At 24.4% G+C, this 15,893-nt stretch overlaps 3 protein-coding genes and 1 long non-coding RNA gene across 5 annotated transcripts; 2 read left to right on the top strand and 2 right to left on the bottom strand.

Moving 5' to 3' along the window:
• Positions 1-6: 6 nt before the first annotated feature.
• On the bottom strand, positions 7-2,478 carry LOC141536809 (uncharacterized). Its single transcript, XM_074257557.1, has 6 exons — positions 2,448-2,478; positions 2,090-2,122; positions 1,653-1,815; positions 940-1,121; positions 758-876; positions 7-160 (listed from the first exon to the last, which is right to left on the bottom strand). The coding sequence occupies exons 3-6, from the start codon at positions 1,753-1,755 to the stop codon at positions 19-21; spliced, it is 546 nt and encodes a 181-aa protein (XP_074113658.1). The 5' UTR covers positions 1,756-1,815; positions 2,090-2,122; positions 2,448-2,478; the 3' UTR covers positions 7-18.
• A 1,394-nt stretch (positions 2,479-3,872) lies between these two features.
• Rswl (tRNA methyltransferase roswell) lies at positions 3,873-7,480 on the top strand. Of its 2 annotated transcripts, none has more exons than XM_074257478.1 (4): positions 3,873-4,070; positions 4,151-4,612; positions 5,860-6,436; positions 6,927-7,480. In XM_074257478.1, exons 2-4 carry the CDS (start codon positions 4,185-4,187, stop codon positions 7,242-7,244), a joined length of 1,323 nt encoding a protein of 440 aa, XP_074113579.1. In that variant the 5' UTR covers positions 3,873-4,070; positions 4,151-4,184; the 3' UTR covers positions 7,245-7,480. The 2 variants fall into 2 exon arrangements, with proteins under 2 accessions (XP_074113579.1, XP_074113578.1); XM_074257477.1 differs by having other exon boundaries at positions 3,874-4,070; positions 4,165-4,612.
• Positions 7,362-12,345, bottom strand: Fbxl4 (F box and leucine-rich-repeat gene 4). Its single transcript, XM_074257476.1, has 7 exons — positions 11,889-12,345; positions 10,740-10,833; positions 10,172-10,631; positions 9,359-9,581; positions 8,908-9,268; positions 8,005-8,332; positions 7,362-7,925 (listed from the first exon to the last, which is right to left on the bottom strand). The coding sequence occupies exons 1-7, from the start codon at positions 12,120-12,122 to the stop codon at positions 7,583-7,585; spliced, it is 2,043 nt and encodes a 680-aa protein (XP_074113577.1). The 5' UTR covers positions 12,123-12,345; the 3' UTR covers positions 7,362-7,582.
• On the top strand, positions 10,777-14,953 carry LOC141536762 (uncharacterized). Its single transcript, XR_012480793.1, has 3 exons — positions 10,777-10,824; positions 14,064-14,391; positions 14,479-14,953. It is a non-coding gene; the product is annotated as an uncharacterized LOC141536762 (long non-coding RNA).
• Positions 14,954-15,893: the final 940 nt, after the last annotated feature.

Genomic DNA, 15,893 nt, shown 5'->3' with positions numbered 1-15,893 from the left:
ACTTATCAAATAAATATATTAAGAATCGTCGCTTAGAGTGCCTATATCAGTGTCTAAAATATTCTCATTATCTTGAGTGTACAGTCTCCGTTTTTTCTTCACCGTATCCTCTTCGGGATTTTTAATCGACTGGGACACTTCAACATCGAGACTCGGCCAACTGAAATAAATTAATAAATTAATCTAAATAAAGTATCCAGTACTTGAACAGACTTTTTGAATTGTTGCGATACAAAATCCGTATATTTATTATGAGTAATATGCGCAAATTATAATTATCCAATGAGACAGTAAATAATTTCTGTAAGTTTTTTTTTTTTTTGTATTGTAAACCAAAAAAAAATTATATTTTTGTTAACTTAAAAATTGACATGTCGACAATAGCCGATAAACGCTATTTTTTTTTTTCATGAAAAAGGTACTAAACCGTAAACCGAAAAATCATTAAAAAAAAAAGTTATATCATCATTTTAAGTAAAAAAAAAAAAAATTATACTACCCAATGAAATAGTCCTTTCCAAATAATACATATTTTTTGCAGACATAAATTAAAATTGTTATATTAAATTTAAGCGTCTGACTATACATTGATAAAAAAAATTGACTTGACTTAAGAGCCAAACTTTTGAACCAAGAATTTCGTTTTTAAAAAAATGATTTTCTTCAAAATGGTATTTTTGGCTCTTGAGTCAAGTTAATTTTTTTTTTAACAGTGTATTGAAGCTAAAATAACAAAAAAAAAAAAAAAAAAAATTACTTGAATGCTTGAGCTGTCGATTTTTTAGTCTTTGCTTTCTTCAGAGGCTTAAAAGGAACCTGGAACGCCGGATGATCAAAATTTGAATTTTTCTTTGCTTGTACCGTCAGCTTGTCAATCTGCAAGTAAAATTTTATTATTATTCTAACTCTGAAACTAATAAAATTCAATTTAACAATTACTGATTTCTTCTGAGACTCTATAGTGAGCTGCAATCGCTTTATTTCTCCCTCGTAATTTTTTTTCAAATTCTCCAGTTGATTATGGTGAGCTTTAGTCAAATTATTTATTTCTTCCCGATGCTTTTCTTCAGCCAATGAATTTTCACACTGAGTTATCTCTATCTCGTCTTCCAGCTGGCGAACTATCAAAGTATAAATTAAGATCAGTAATTATTCCTGTTTAAAAATAGGGTCATTTTATAATTTTTTTTTAAATTCAGATAGTTTTTTTGCGTTGAAAAAATTGAAAAAAATTTTGGCTTTTATGTTTTTTGATAAAATTTATATTTTATTTTTTTTTTAAGTCTCAAGTGAAAAAATGTTAGTTTTTTTATGTTTTAAAAGCTTTCTTCAAAGGACAGCTCAAAAAAAATTTTTTAAAAGGTCATTAAAAATTTTTTTTAATTTTTAAAATCGAATTTTTTTTTTCTCAATTCTTTTTAATTAGTATTTTTAATCAGGAGTAATTAATGACATTGAAATTAGTAGACACATTTCATCATATTTGGATTTTATTTAAGAAATAAATTTAATTTATCTTTTTTAAAAATTTCTACTTTGAAAATTTTTTTTGCTTATTTATTTATAATAAAATACTAAAAAATTATAAAATGTCTCTCAATTTCATAAATATTAAAATTAAGATTGATAATAAATAAAATGATTGTTATTACTTCTATTTTTTTGTTTTTTTATCTTTTTTTTGGCATACTCAAGAAAATTTTCAACTTCAGGTATTAATTTGTCCAATTGTTTCTGAGCTCTATTAGAAGCCATATTCAGTGAATTATTTATTTCTTCCCGAGCAATAAGACTCTTTTTTAATACCTGATGATCCTGAAAAATAACCTTAAAATTTTATTTGGAACAAAGTTTTAATGACAGTTTAAAGTTGATTTAAAAAAATTAATGAATAAATTAATCAAATATTGAAAATAAAATAATTTTTAAAAACCTATACTACAATTAAAACAATTTTAAAAAATCGATACGATATAATTGAAATAATTTTTGACAGTTTTTTGTTGACAAAAAAATTATTTGATACAAACTTCAGCATGTTAAAAAATTAATTATTAAAAATTAAAAAAAAAAAAAAAAAAACAATTACAGCTGTCAGGTCGAGAAACTGATCAATAATGTTCTGCAAATCAGGCCGTAGTTTATTATTCATAATTTAAAAAATTACTACGGTTTATATAATTGTCTAATTTTTTATTTTTAATAAAAAATGGCTTCCTTAATTTTCATGAAAATGAAGTTAGCTGACATTTAAAAATTTATGACATTAAATTTAGCTGTCACTTGACAATTTTTAAAATTTTCTTTAACAAATAAATTACAGCAAAAAAAAATTATTAAAAAAAAATTAAAAAATTGTCAAGTGACAGCTAAATTAAGTCATCAAAATTTTTAGAAATTTTTTATTTAAAAAATTTTAATTAAACAATAATAAAAAAAAATCTCACATATAAAAAACCTTGGAAAACTATAAGTGAAATTTTTTAGAAATATTTTTTTGGTTAGAATTAAATTAAAAAGAAATTAAAAATTTTTAGACGTCTGCTAACTTCAGTGTCATTAATTTATTTAAAAAAATTTTTTGGCGCCCTCTTGATTTTTAAATTACCGCGCTCGCTATGCGCATGCGCAAGATATAAATATTTCCAGAGTAAAATTGTGAAATTGTGAAAACTACCAGTGTGTTATGTCCCCTGCGAGGTTACTAGATTCGCTGATGATGACACCTCGTGGACAGGTGGGTTGTTTATTCTCACGCGGGATTTTATTTTATAATTTAATTTGAAATATACTAAAAAATTACTGATTGAGATTGTGTGGCAAGGTATGATTTTAAATGATAAGAGTTCAATTAAACTTTATGTTGATGTTTATTTAGAAATCCGAGAGATGAAGTGAATAGTTACAAGTCTTGGGGAGAAGTGAAGTCACAAAGTTTAAATTCTGACTGCTTAGCTTCACGTTCCCCCCACTATGGTTATCTATCCTTATCTTTTATCTATTTTTATCCTTAATATCTATTATTTATTATTTAATTAACATATATTCATTAGAATCAATTAACGTGTTATAATTTTAAAAGGCTTTTAAAGTATTATCTGCTCAATAAATTATATCAGATGGGGATTTTACTTAAATATTTGCTAATCATTTCTAAATTCAATTTAATATCATTCCCCTACTTACTATTCAATTATTCTAATATGAAATTAAATTTGTTTAAAACCATTGTGACATTAAATCCATACATATATACACATGTTCTAGCGTTTAAATACTCATTATTTATGTTATTTAGTTAGTTAAAATAAAGTGGATAAATAAGTTATTATTTATTTATTTGTTTGTTGTTAAAATCAGTTCAAGTGCCTTGTTTTATAGAGAACAAGAGACCGTTGAGTTTCCACACGTGTCTTTTATGTCTTTTATGTCTTTTATGGCTTTTATTTTAAGGACTTGAAGTTGTCAATGTGGCAAGGACATGTTCTGTGTTTACTCAAAGATTTTATGGTTTTTCAGTTTTTCAGAATCTAATACAATATTCCTTTGTATTATTTTCTTGACATTAAAGTTTCTCTTTCGAAGACACGTGTGACACGTGTGCACTCAACGACCAAACTCAGCAATTAAATCAAATAGAAATTCTAAATCTATATAAAATATAAATATAAATGTAACTAATTAACATATTCAAATGTTCAAATTCTGGTTCATCTGACAGGTAGTGTCACCTGCCAGATGCAACCCAAAGCATTATAGTTATTGCAACATAACACCAGTGTGGCCGGAACGTCCTCTCTTTTCTTACCCCCACTTTTTAGGACACTCTCATCTGACTACATTGAAAGAGGTACAAAGTGGGGGTAAAAAAAAATCGCACGATCTGGCCACACTGAAAACTACTGCTCACAGTGACTCCAACAAATTAATTTTTGACAAAAATTAAAAAATTAAAATTAATAAAAAAAAAAAAAAAAAAAAAAATAATTGAGTGTTTATGATTATTTGACTTTAATATGGATAATTATTGTCACGTGTAATTAATTCAATAAATGACACGGTGTAAAATTGTATGTATAAATTTTTAGCATGAAAGCATTATTAACCTAACAATGAAAGATTTCAAAGATTCCACGTGAGTTAATCTTAGTAATTTATTTTCAGAGTTAATTTGAATATTCAAGATGTACAGCAGAGTTTTGCGCAGTTTATTGATTGTCAGAAAATATTCCGGCACGAAAATAAATAATCAAATTAAGGCAAAATGTTATTCTCGAGGAAAAAATAATTTTATTCGTACATGCTACTCATCAGCGGCTGCGGCAAACAGTCAGAATGTTGATATTCCAACCAAGCCAAAGGCATTGGACAGAACTTGTATAGACGAAGAGTTACTGGAGGAAGAAGGAGAGTTATGGAGCTTGAAGAACAAGCATCAAAAAGCTAAAGATAGGCTGGAGAAAATGTTACAGGAGCCTGAGATGCTGCGACAATATAAAGTACTTCAGATAGAGGTTGAAGTAATGAGACAGAGTGGTGATGATATTCCTCAGGAAATAAAGGACCGTGATTGGATCGAGCTTTTGTTAATGAACTCTCAGACTAAAAGAAAGTAAGTTATTATTGTTTATGTCATTAAAGTTAGCCGACGTTATAAATTTTTTAATAATTAAATTAAAACAAAAAAATATTTTAAAAAAATTGCATTTGCAATTTTTTTGTAATAATTTTTTCAATAAAAAAAAATTATAAAAATTTTTAAATGTCGACTAACTTTATTGTCATTTATTGTTAAATATTATGAATGGTTTTTTTTTTTTTTTTTTTTTTTTTTTTTTTTTTTATAAATAAAATTTAATCACACTGAAATTAGCACTTGAAAAATTTTATATGAGAATTAATTTAGCAGTTATTTATTAATTTTTAGCAAATAAATAAATTATGGCAAAAATAAATGAAAAAAAAAATTGACATTTAGAAATTTTAAGAAATTATAAATGCAATTTTTTAGAAAAGATTTATTTGTTAAATTTAATTTGTTTCATTTATTAAATTAAAAATAAAAAAATATTTTTTAAAAATTGCGCGGGTAATTTTTCAAATTTTCTACAAGTGGAATTTTTTCTTTTAATTCTTTTTTAATCAAGATTTTTAATAAATTAAATTATAAAAACTTTCACATGTCAGCTAATTTAATTTTATAACATTAAAATTAGCTCACATCTAAAAATATTTAGAATTTTTTTTTTATTAAAAAAATTTTACAAGAAAATTAAAAAAAAAATTTTATTTTAAAAAAAAACTTGAAAAACTATAAGTGCAAAATTAAAAAAAAAAAAATATTTTTTAGTTATAATTTAATAAATGAAAAAATTAAAAACATCGGCTAACTTTAGTATTATTTTAATTTTCATAAATTGAAAGACATCTGATAATTTTTAGAAATTTTTTAACTTATGAATTATAGCAAGAAAAATTTATTAAAAAAATTTTATCTTTAAAAGCTCTAAAAAATTGTAAATGCAATTCTTTAAAAATAATTTTCTAAAATTAATTTATTATTGAAGAAAAATTTTAAATTGTCAAGTGTCTGCTAATTTTAATGTCATAAATTTTTTTATTTTTTTTTAATAAATAAATAAAAAAATATGATTTATAATTTGCTTTTAAAGGCAAAATTTTTTGTTGAAAAAATTCAAAAAATTATCAAATGTTTCAATTTCAGTATCATTAAATTTAATTAAATTTTTTAAAATTTTATTAAAATTAATTTTTTTAATTAAAATATCATAATATAATTTGCTTTTATTACAAATATCAATTTTTTAATCCAATTAAACATAAAAAAAAAAATTTCAGACGTTACTTACATTTTTTATTCGGCATCGAGAAAAAAGACGAGAATAAAAGAAATAAGCGCTTAGCAAAGAACCAGGAAGTCGAAGAATTGAGGAAAGCGGGACTTTTGAAATCCAGCGATATTCCTCTCTGGTTGCAATACACACTGGGAGGCAATACAATGTTTATGAGGATTCGCGACAGCTCAATGAACACTGCAAGCAACTGGTGGTTGCATCGAGCCTCGATGTTTGGTCCCAAGGTGGTTCTCGATTGCGGGTTCGAAGACAAAATGACGCGGCAAGAGATCAGGAACTGCGCCAAGCAGCTGATGTTCGCGTTCGCAGCAAACCGTGACTACCCAGATCCTTTCGACTTGCACTTCTGCAACTTGAACAGGTCGAGCTATCTGTTCGAGGAGCTTTACAGCTTTATTCCCACGATGCTCGAACCAGAGTTCCCGATCAACCTTCATGAAAATTCCTATTTAGATTTTTATCCAAAAGATAAGTTGGTTTATTTAACGCCAGACTGTAAACAGATGATGAGTGACTATGATACTGACGCTGTTTATATTGTTGGAGCTATTGTTGACAAGGTAATTTTTTTGTTTTTAATGACAAATATTTTTTTGTATGATTCATACAAATAATTAAGTAAAAAGTGCTCTAATAAAAAAAAAATTTTTTCATAATTTCTATACATTTATAGTAAAAAAAATACGTTGTTTCCCCAAAAAAATTTTTTTTGTACGTCCTTATAACTCCCAGAGGGTACCCCGTATTTAAAATTTTTTTGATTGAAAAAAAAATTAAATCCTTACAGCCTTTTTAAAAATTTCATTTTTTTTTTCCTGTCGAGCATCTACATAAACATCATAAAATAAAATAATTGCAATAATCTGATCACTCAAAAATTTTATCAAAATTTTTTTAGACATATGTACTTTTAAAAAATCTAAAAAAAAATTTTTTTTTCAAGTTACAAACCAGAATAATCCCTTAAATGAGCATTATAAGTTGTGCATTTTTTTTTTTTTTTCCCCAAAAATTATTTGTAATATTTTTATTAAATAAAAATTTTTTCAGGTTTCGGGGAATCCTGTAACTCTTGCAAAAGCGAAAAAAGAAGGCATACGCATGGCCAAACTGCCAATAGACAAATATCTAAATTTCGGCGGTGGATCCAATAAATCTTTGACTATTAACCAAGTGATTGGAATTCTCTGCGACTTTTACAACACAGGTGACTGGTATCATGCGTTTCGTTATGTACCCAGGCGTAAATTAACGGAAAGCCGTGAAGCACAATTGAAGAAAAAGCTGAGCTATTACCTAGAAAATAACAAAGATTTTCAAAGCGGAAAAGATTTTGCTATAGAATCTAGAAATAAATTCCGCCGTTAGTAATTGTTATATATTTGATAAGTTATCAAAAATTCATGTGTTTTTATCAATTAAGAATTAAAAATTTTAAGTTGAAAAAAAATAAATTTTTACACTTAAAAAAAAAATAACGTAAAATTTAAATTACGTAATAAAATTTATTCAGTCATAATTTTTCATATATAAAAACTTGGTTTATAAATTTTTTCTTAATTATTTCAAGTATCATTGTTTAGGTACAATAAATTACGTGTACATTGATCACACTACAATACATAAATTATCACACAGTAAAAATAATTAATTGTTTTCAATTAAAATAAAATTAGCGAAGAAACAAAATGTACAGCAAAAAAAAATTAATTACGAGGAATGTCGCGACAACTGACTTGGAAGCTACGTTTTATTGAAACGTGGGGATAAAGTTGTCGCCATTCCTGGACTTTAGTATCACTGATGGCGTCGCAGAAGCTCAGGTCCATCATACGCAATTGCGGGCAGCAGAGAAGAAAGCGAAGACAGATGTCTGAAGTGAGTGATCTAGCCCCGAGGATATCAAGCTGCTGAAGTTTTTGGCAGAGGAGCAGAGGCTCTATATCGCGGTCTGTGAGCCCGCGAAGCGCTGATAGGAACACTTTCTCCAGAGATGTACAGCAGGTCAAAAAGGTACGTAGTGAATCGCCTGGTGCTCCCATTCCTCCGCTAAAAAATTTTTTTTGTCATGAAATTTAGAAAAAATTTAAAGAAATTAAGAAAAAAAAAAAAATAGATGTATGCGTACCACCATCCAAAATCAACTTCGCGTAATCTAGTACAACGTGTGAGGGCACGTACTCCGACTGGCGTGAGTGTTTGGACCTTCCAACAATCTATACTCTCTAAATAGTTGCAAGAATTAGATAATTCCAGAGCTACTTCGTCCATATTCAGGCGATCGTTCACGCCGGCTAAGTTCAAATGGCGAATTTTTTTATTGTTCTTTAATATTGAACACAGCTCTCCTGTTTCTATTGAAGTTCTGTACAGCTCCAGTCGCTCTAGAGAGTGTAATTTGTCTAGGTTGCCGAATCCTTCTGTGGTAACTGATGTGCAATTACGCAAACATAATTCTGCAGAAAATTTAATATAGAATTTATTTATAATTATAATCACTTTTATAGTGTCAATATTGGGGACTTTTACCTTATACGGAGAAAACAAAATGACATTGGATATAATCCCAGATTATAATGAGTATAATCCCAGATATTACTCAATATAATCCAGATTATAATGAATATAATCCAAATTATAATTATTATAATCCAGATCATAATAATTATAATCCAGATATCACTCAGTATAATCTGGATTATACTTTTTAGGATCTAATATTTTTTTTTTTTTTTTTTTTTCCACTACAAATATCACTGAGTATAATCTGGGATGATATTCAGTGTCATTTTGTTCTTTCCCTGTACTGACAAGAAAAATAATTTGATTATTTTTTATTCTCACAAGACAAATTAAAAAAATTTTTAATTTTTCGTACTGATAAAAATTTTTTCTCAAAATTTCAATTTTTGTTACACTGACAAAAAATTTCTTCTAAATTAAATTTTTTTGTCAGTATTACTTTCAAATCATAATTACATCGATTCTAAAATAAATTTATTTTTAATACTTTATCAATTACTATTATTACCTTTGAGATTTTTACATACGGAAGAAATCTCGCTGACAACAAGATCATTCACAAAGCGACAGCAATTGAGCCTCAAGTGTGTTAATGAACAACCAGACGAGTGCATAAAATCAATGAAATTCTGTGATGTTATTGACTCGTAATTCCCACACCAGGATAAATCAAGCCGTTGTAAGTATTTACACCTTGGCTGGATAATGCTCAAGGCACTCGTATCAATGCAATTCCAGTAGGGTTTCAGATTCAAACTCGTGTAGAGCAGCGCGTCTCGCGCTATCACATTGAAATATTTATTCACTCGACAAATCCGACATAAAGATTTTAAGTCTAAATTTTTTAGAATTTTCAGCACTGTTTCATCCTAAAAAATTTTAATATTATAATCATTAATTCAATATATGTTATAAAAAATAAAAAATAAATAATAAATAATAAAAATTAAAAAAATTACCGGCAGTACTGAAAAATTTCCGCAAATATCCGAAGTATTTGAATTCGCAGAAACATCATGGACGGATTGGGAAGAAACATTAATATCTTTAATTAACTTCGGAAAATCTTCTTGTAAAAATTGCTGTAAGCTATTGAAAGCTTCTTCAATTGGTGGTATGCAGTGGCAATTTAATCCGAGCTTTGACAACAAAGTTCCTTTTGGTAATTTGTCAATTATTTTACTGAAAAATTATAATTACAATTTAATTATTAATTAACGGATTATAAATAAGAAAACTTTGGCTTAATAATTTTTAGGATTTAAGATCAATTACAAATAATTTAATGGAAAAATTCGACGATAATAAATTTATAGAACTAAAAAATTATTAAAAATTCCTCCAAAAATTTAAAATACAAAATTGAATATTGCTGAAAATTATATGAAATATTTAAAAGGCACAAATTTAGGCTAAGACCTTTTTAATGATACTAAATTTAATTTGAAGGGGAAAAAAATTTTTCCTTATTTTTTTAATTAAGGTAAAAGACCTAGTTATTGACAATGGCTTAGTTGTTTGACACTTGCAATTTTATTGTAATTAAAAAAAAAAATGTTTTAAAAAAAAAAATTACCTTAAAATTTATATTTATTAATTTAATAGAGTTAATTTTTTTTTTTTTTAAATAAAATAAAATTGCAAATGTCAATAACTAAGTCTTTTATCTTATATAATTTATAATTATAATTTGTTAACATGGTATTAAATTAAATTTTAATTTAATTATTTAATTAAATTAAATTAAATAATAAAAAAAAAATTATTTCTACCTTTTATATAAAACACAATGTTTATGAAGAGTACTTTTAAGCTTAAGTAAATCACAGTGAGCTTTCGTGTGGTCTGGAGTGAGATTGTACAAATCATCACTACTGGAATTAGAATGACCACCGAGCTGCTGGAGCAAAGCGCTGAGGTTCCGGTTCTTGAAGCCGACGTGAGGCAAAATCAGCTCGGTCGTCCCGATCAGCAAAACGGCGTCTAACTCTGTATAGTAGTCCAGCTGCGAGTGATTAAACTCCAGTCTCAGTACTTTGGTTTTAAAGCTGCAGAGTTTTAGCGGCGGGGAAAAAATCCGCGGCTTTGGAGACACTTTCTGCGGCAAACCACTCCATAATAGAAGCCATTGTCCGTACGGATCTCGCGCACAGATTTTTATTACGCTACCTGGGTTGTAGGTTTCGTAAATTGATACTCTGATTGGATAGACTTCTTTGTGATACTCGATGTCTATAATTAATGAAATTTTTATTAATATTTTTTTAAACAATAATTAAATTTTTATTAATGTTTTTTTTTTAACAATAATTATAATTAAGTTATTATTTTTTTACTTACCAATATAGTCATGACTGTCGATCGGTTCATTATTTGCAGGCATAAAATCAATCAATCGTGACGGCGCTTCATCCCACCAATTTCCGTAAGTTCTCTGTTGATAAATTATTAAATTATTATTTTTATTTTTATTTTTATTTTTATTTTTTTTTTTTTTTTTTTTTTAAATAATAATTTTATTAAATTTTAACGTTGATAAAATTTTATTTTCTTTACATAAAAAATTTTATTAATACTGAAATTAATAAAAAAATTTTTAACTAACAAAAAAAAAAATTTAATTGATAAAAATTAATGAAAATTAATTTAGCAGTTATTTTATTATCTTTAGAATTTTTGTAACAAATAAATTATGGTAAAAAAATTTTAATTTAGAAATTTAAAAAAATAAAAAATGCAATTTTTTTGTTAAATAAAATTAAAAAATTGTCAAGTGACAGCTATTTTAATGTCATTTTAATTTGGTAGATATTAAATAAGTTTTTAGAATTAAAAAAAAAAAAATTAAATTATGGCAAAAAAAAAAAAGACATTTAGAAATTTTAAAAAATTACAAATGCAATTTTTTAAAAATAATTTTTTAGAAAATATTTATTTGTTAAATAAATTTAAAAAATTATCAATCGAGTGCTAATTTTAAATGTTATAAAATTTTCAAGTGTCAACTGATTTCTGTGTCAAATAAAAAAATTTTTTTTAACAAATCAATTACAATAAAAAAAATGTTTCTAAAAATTTTTACTTGTAATTTTATTAATTTTCACGTGAAACTTTTTATTAAATATTTTTTTTTAATAATTTAATTGGTTCGAAATTCTAAAAAAAAATTAAAAAATTCTGTCAACTTCAGTGTTATTAATTTAATTGCTATGAAATTTAAAAAAAATTTATAACATTAAAGTTAGCTGTCACTTTTTTTAATTTTTTTAACAAATAAATTTGTTCCAAAAATTGCATTTGTAGCTTTTTAAAATTTTTAAATATCAATTTTTTTTGCCATAATTTATTTGTTAAAAAAAATGATTAAATATCTGCTAAATTTATTTTCATTAAAATTAGTAGTCACTTGATTATTTTTTAATTTTTTTTAACAGAAGAATTTGTTCCAAAAAAATATTTAAAAAAAAATTGCTGATAAAAAAAATTTACCATAACAAAGGCCTGCGGATAATCTCCATAGTCTGGAAATTTACTAGGATTCCCAGCAATATTATAAGCAGTGTATGAGATACTAATATTGCTTCCATACTGAGAACTAAAATCCTTGACATCTTTGACATACTGCTCAACAAATGTCACCGTTTCTTCCTTGCAACCATGTTTATAATTATTATCCTTTATTATAGGTACCAATTCTATTCTAGTTTCGTCACAAGACACCATGTCATTAAAAAATCTAAATATTCACTTAGTCAATCTCCTGTTTGTAATCAATTATAATAAAGTGTCACTTTAAATCTAATCAATAACCTCTTTTAGATTGTTAATAATTACTGTTGTTATGTTGTGACAATTACCATTGTTTAAGAGTTATTTTTAATAAAAAAACTTTTACTGTTATGAGTCAACTGTTTGTTGACAGAATTAAATGTCACGGTTTCGTGTGTTTCTATAAAAGCTAACAGCTGATATTTTTATTCACCAACTAGCGCCACTTTTTTTTTTCACTGTCTTAACGGCTGTCAATAAAAACATAAATTTTTAATAAATAAATTATAATAAAAAATTTAATAGAATATTAAAAGGATAATGTTTAAATAATAGGTAAAAATAATAATAAAAAAAAAATTATTTTTATAGTTTTTGATTGATAATAGTGCAAGACAATTAATTATTTTTAGAGCTTGAATGACTAGATAAATTAAAAACAAATGGTATAATTGGTAGTAAGGTAATTAGATATCATATACAAGCAAAGTGTTAAAAAATATGAAAAATTAGTTAAAAAAATTATGAAAATTAACTTAGCAGATATTTAATAATTTTAAGAATTTTTGTAACAATTAAACTATGGCAAAAAAAAAAAAATTGACATTTAAAAATTTTTTAAAATAAAAAATGCAATTTTTTAAAAATAAATTTTTTTTGTTAAATAAAATTAAAAAATAGTAAAATAGCTGCTAACTAATGTCATAAAAAAAAATTATCACATTGATGATTTTAATAATCATTAAAATAAATAATACTGCAATTATCAGAAACTTAAAAATTGTGTTATTTTTTTTATTTATTAAATTAAAACCAAAAAATTACAGTTAATGTTTTTCAAATCTTCTACATGAAAAATTTCTCTTTTAAATAATTTTTTCAATAACAAAATTATCAGATTTAATAATTTTAAGAATTTTTGTACCAAATAAATTATGGCAGAAAAAATTGACATATTTAAAAATTAAAAAAAAAAAAAAAAATAATAAAAATTAAAAAATAAAGCACACCTAAAAATTTTTAGAATTTTTTAATTGAAAAAATTAGTACAAAAATATTTTTTTTTAAACTTTAAAAATTATAAGTGCAATTTTTTAAAAATATTTTTTAGATATAATTTAATAATTAAAAACAAAATTAACAAGTTAAAAATGTCGGCTAACTTTAGTATTATAAGTTTTTAATTTTTAATAATTTTTAATCTATTAAACTATAATTAAAAATTGCACTTATAGTTTTTTAAGTTTTTTGGAAATGAAAATAAAATTTTTTTTTTTTTTCAATTTTTTTCAACAAAAAAAATTTTTAAAATTTTGAGATGTGGGCTAACTTAATTTTAATTAGAATTTTATAACAAATAAATTATAGCAATAAAAAAATTCTACATGTAGAAATTATAATAAATGATATGATACTGAAATTAGCAGACATTTAAAATTTTATTTTTTTTTTTTTATTATAAAATCTATAAAAAAAAAAAAAAAAAAAAATTATTTTTAAAAAAATTTCCACTTGTAATTTTTTAATTTCTAAATATGGAATTTTTAATTAAAATTTGTTTTTAAAATCAAAAAAATTGACTTCACGATAAAAAAAAAAAAAAAAAAATAAAAAAATAAAATTATTTGTAATTAATTTTTTATAAACAATTTATTTGTTCAATAAAATCCAAATAAAAATAAATTTCTGCTAATTTTAGTGTGTCACTCATTAATAATGTCGGTCAATGCTAACTTTAAAGACGTTTAGAAATGGGATTTTTTTTATTTCTTTCCTTGACGGAATGTTTCTGCATTGAAATTGAACTATTATATTAAAGAATAATATTTTTTGAACAATTGAAATTATTTAAGTAAGTTAAATAAAAAATGAAAATAATTTTTTATATTTTTCCAGGACCTTTTCCAAAGGAGTAGGATGGGATGCAAGAATAATAGTCGCGGGCAAATGAAACGGCAACGTTGTAACGAGTAAAACGTCAGAGTAAAAGCGAAAAACGAAGAAAAAATTTATTTTAATATATTTTGAATTTTTCATTAGTATAAATAATTATAAAAAAATATTTTAGGCAATAACAAAATTGTCAGTTTACATTTACATCGGGTGTAAACTCTGAACTGTTCAAGGAAAGTAGCAAAATAAATTGCGACATTGTCAGATTGTGATACAGGACAAATATTTCGTAGTCGTATATATTTATGTAGAGAATACAGGAGTGTGAGAGGTACAGTAACGTTAAAAAAATTTGGTTTACAATTTTTACTCCACAGATATTTATAACATTGATATTAAGCCAGAACTTTTTGACTAGACTGTTGAGAGGAGTAATCAAGGGGAGAGACTACCTTGAGCAGTCCGCAATCAAACCATCCAGACCAAGAAATTTCTAGGGATTATAAAGCTTCAGTAAATTTTACTGTCGAGGCTAAATAAAGCCGCTCCCGCAACCCTTATTACAATGAGTGAGATTTTTAGACAATTATTAGAAGAAGAACACTTATTAGGCTCAAATTCATCCATTATCTTTTTGATACTCTTCGTGTAATAATTTTTTCAAAAATTTTTATTACTTGAATTTTTTTTTATTTATCCTAAAAACTTTTTAAATTTTTAAATTGATCATTTCAATAATCCCGGTGAATTTTAAAGACAACTTCGATGACATTTTGCTCGAATACCCGGGTATAAAAAATTATATATAATTATATAGAACCATATATAATCTAAATATGATTTCATATAATTTATATATAACTATATGTCTTTATATATGTTTGTTTTTAAGATTATATATAATTATATAAAACTATATATAACTTTTTTTACCCGGGTAAAAATAAATTCTAAAAAAAAAAAAAATTTCTGTTCAAAAATTTGCACTCGTAATTTTTTTTTAATTTTTAGCGGTGAAATTTTTTTCAATAATTTTTAATTGTTATAAAAATCAGAAAAATTGATAAATGTCTGTTAATTTCAATATCATAAAAAATTAAAATTTTGCTTGAATAACGATTTTTCGCATCGTCCTCCAGTAGAAGGACATAACAGTACATGCGCCGCAATAGCCACATAGGCAACCAGAAACTCTATTTTAAATATTATCATTTAATAATACAGAATTTTTTAAAACTTCAATAATCCAAAAGTTACATAAGAAACTGTTAAATTTTTGGTAAATTGTACTTAACAAGAAGTCAAAAATTAATTACATTAAAGTTAGCTGTCACTTGACAATTTTTTAATTTTATTTAAAAAAAAAATTATTGTTAAAAAATTGCATTTTTTTTTTTTTTTTTTCAAATTTTTACATGTTAATTTTTTATATAACAATTAAGTTAGCCGACATTTTTAATTTTTTGACTTTGATTAATTTATTAAATTTAAACTAAAAAATATTTTTTAAAAATTGCACTTAACAGTTTATCAAATTTTTTACAAGTGAATTTTTTTTTTAATTTTTTTATCATTTTTTCAATTTAAAAAAAAAAAAAAAAATATGAAAATTTTTAGATGTCGGCCAAGTTTATATTCACATTTTTTATTTCTAATTTTTTTTTTTTTTTTGTTTATTAATATATTTCTTTAAAAAATTCTAAAATTGATTAAGAATATTTTAACAAATAAATTATCGCAAGAATAAATGAGAAAAAAAAATTAACATGTACAAATTAAAAAAATTAAAAAATGCAATTTTTTAAAAATAGTTTTTCAGAAAAGATTAATTTT

This window comes from Cotesia typhae, unplaced genomic scaffold, assembly GCF_013202065.1.
Source record: "Cotesia typhae breed Kobodo isofemale line unplaced genomic scaffold, CoteBio_Ctyphae scaffold_45, whole genome shotgun sequence".
In the NCBI taxonomy this organism is placed as follows: Eukaryota; Metazoa; Arthropoda; class Insecta; order Hymenoptera; family Braconidae; genus Cotesia; species Cotesia typhae.
The sequence above is the reverse complement of the archived record's forward strand: the minus strand, read 5'-3'. Positions and strand labels throughout refer to the sequence as shown.

Bases quoted from the DNA above. Each gene is read 5' to 3' on its own strand.
- Rswl (XM_074257478.1), top strand. From the start codon at position 4,185: ATGTACAGCAGAGTTTTGCGCAGTTTATTGATTGTCAGAAAATATTCC. The intron at 4,613-5,859 runs GTAAGTTATTAT...AAAAAATTTCAG, and splicing joins AACTCTCAGACTAAAAGAAA to ACGTTACTTACATTTTTTAT. The intron at 6,437-6,926 runs GTAATTTTTTTG...AAATTTTTTCAG, and splicing joins TTGGAGCTATTGTTGACAAG to GTTTCGGGGAATCCTGTAAC.
- LOC141536809 (XM_074257557.1), bottom strand. From the start codon at position 1,755: ATGGCTTCTAATAGAGCTCAGAAACAATTGGACAAATTAATACCTGAA. The intron at 1,122-1,652 runs GTAATAACAATC...ATACTTTGATAG, and splicing joins AAAAAAACAAAAAAATAGAA to TTCGCCAGCTGGAAGACGAG. The intron at 161-757 runs GTAATTTTTTTT...AATTTATTTCAG, and splicing joins TCGACAGCTCAAGCATTCAA to TTGGCCGAGTCTCGATGTTG.
- Fbxl4 (XM_074257476.1), bottom strand. From the start codon at position 12,122: ATGGTGTCTTGTGACGAAACTAGAATAGAATTGGTACCTATAATAAAG. The intron at 10,834-11,888 runs GTAAATTTTTTT...ATTTATCAACAG, and splicing joins ATCCGCAGGCCTTTGTTATG to AGAACTTACGGAAATTGGTG. The intron at 9,269-9,358 runs GTAATTTTTTTA...AAAATTTTTTAG, and splicing joins GAAATTTTTCAGTACTGCCG to GATGAAACAGTGCTGAAAAT.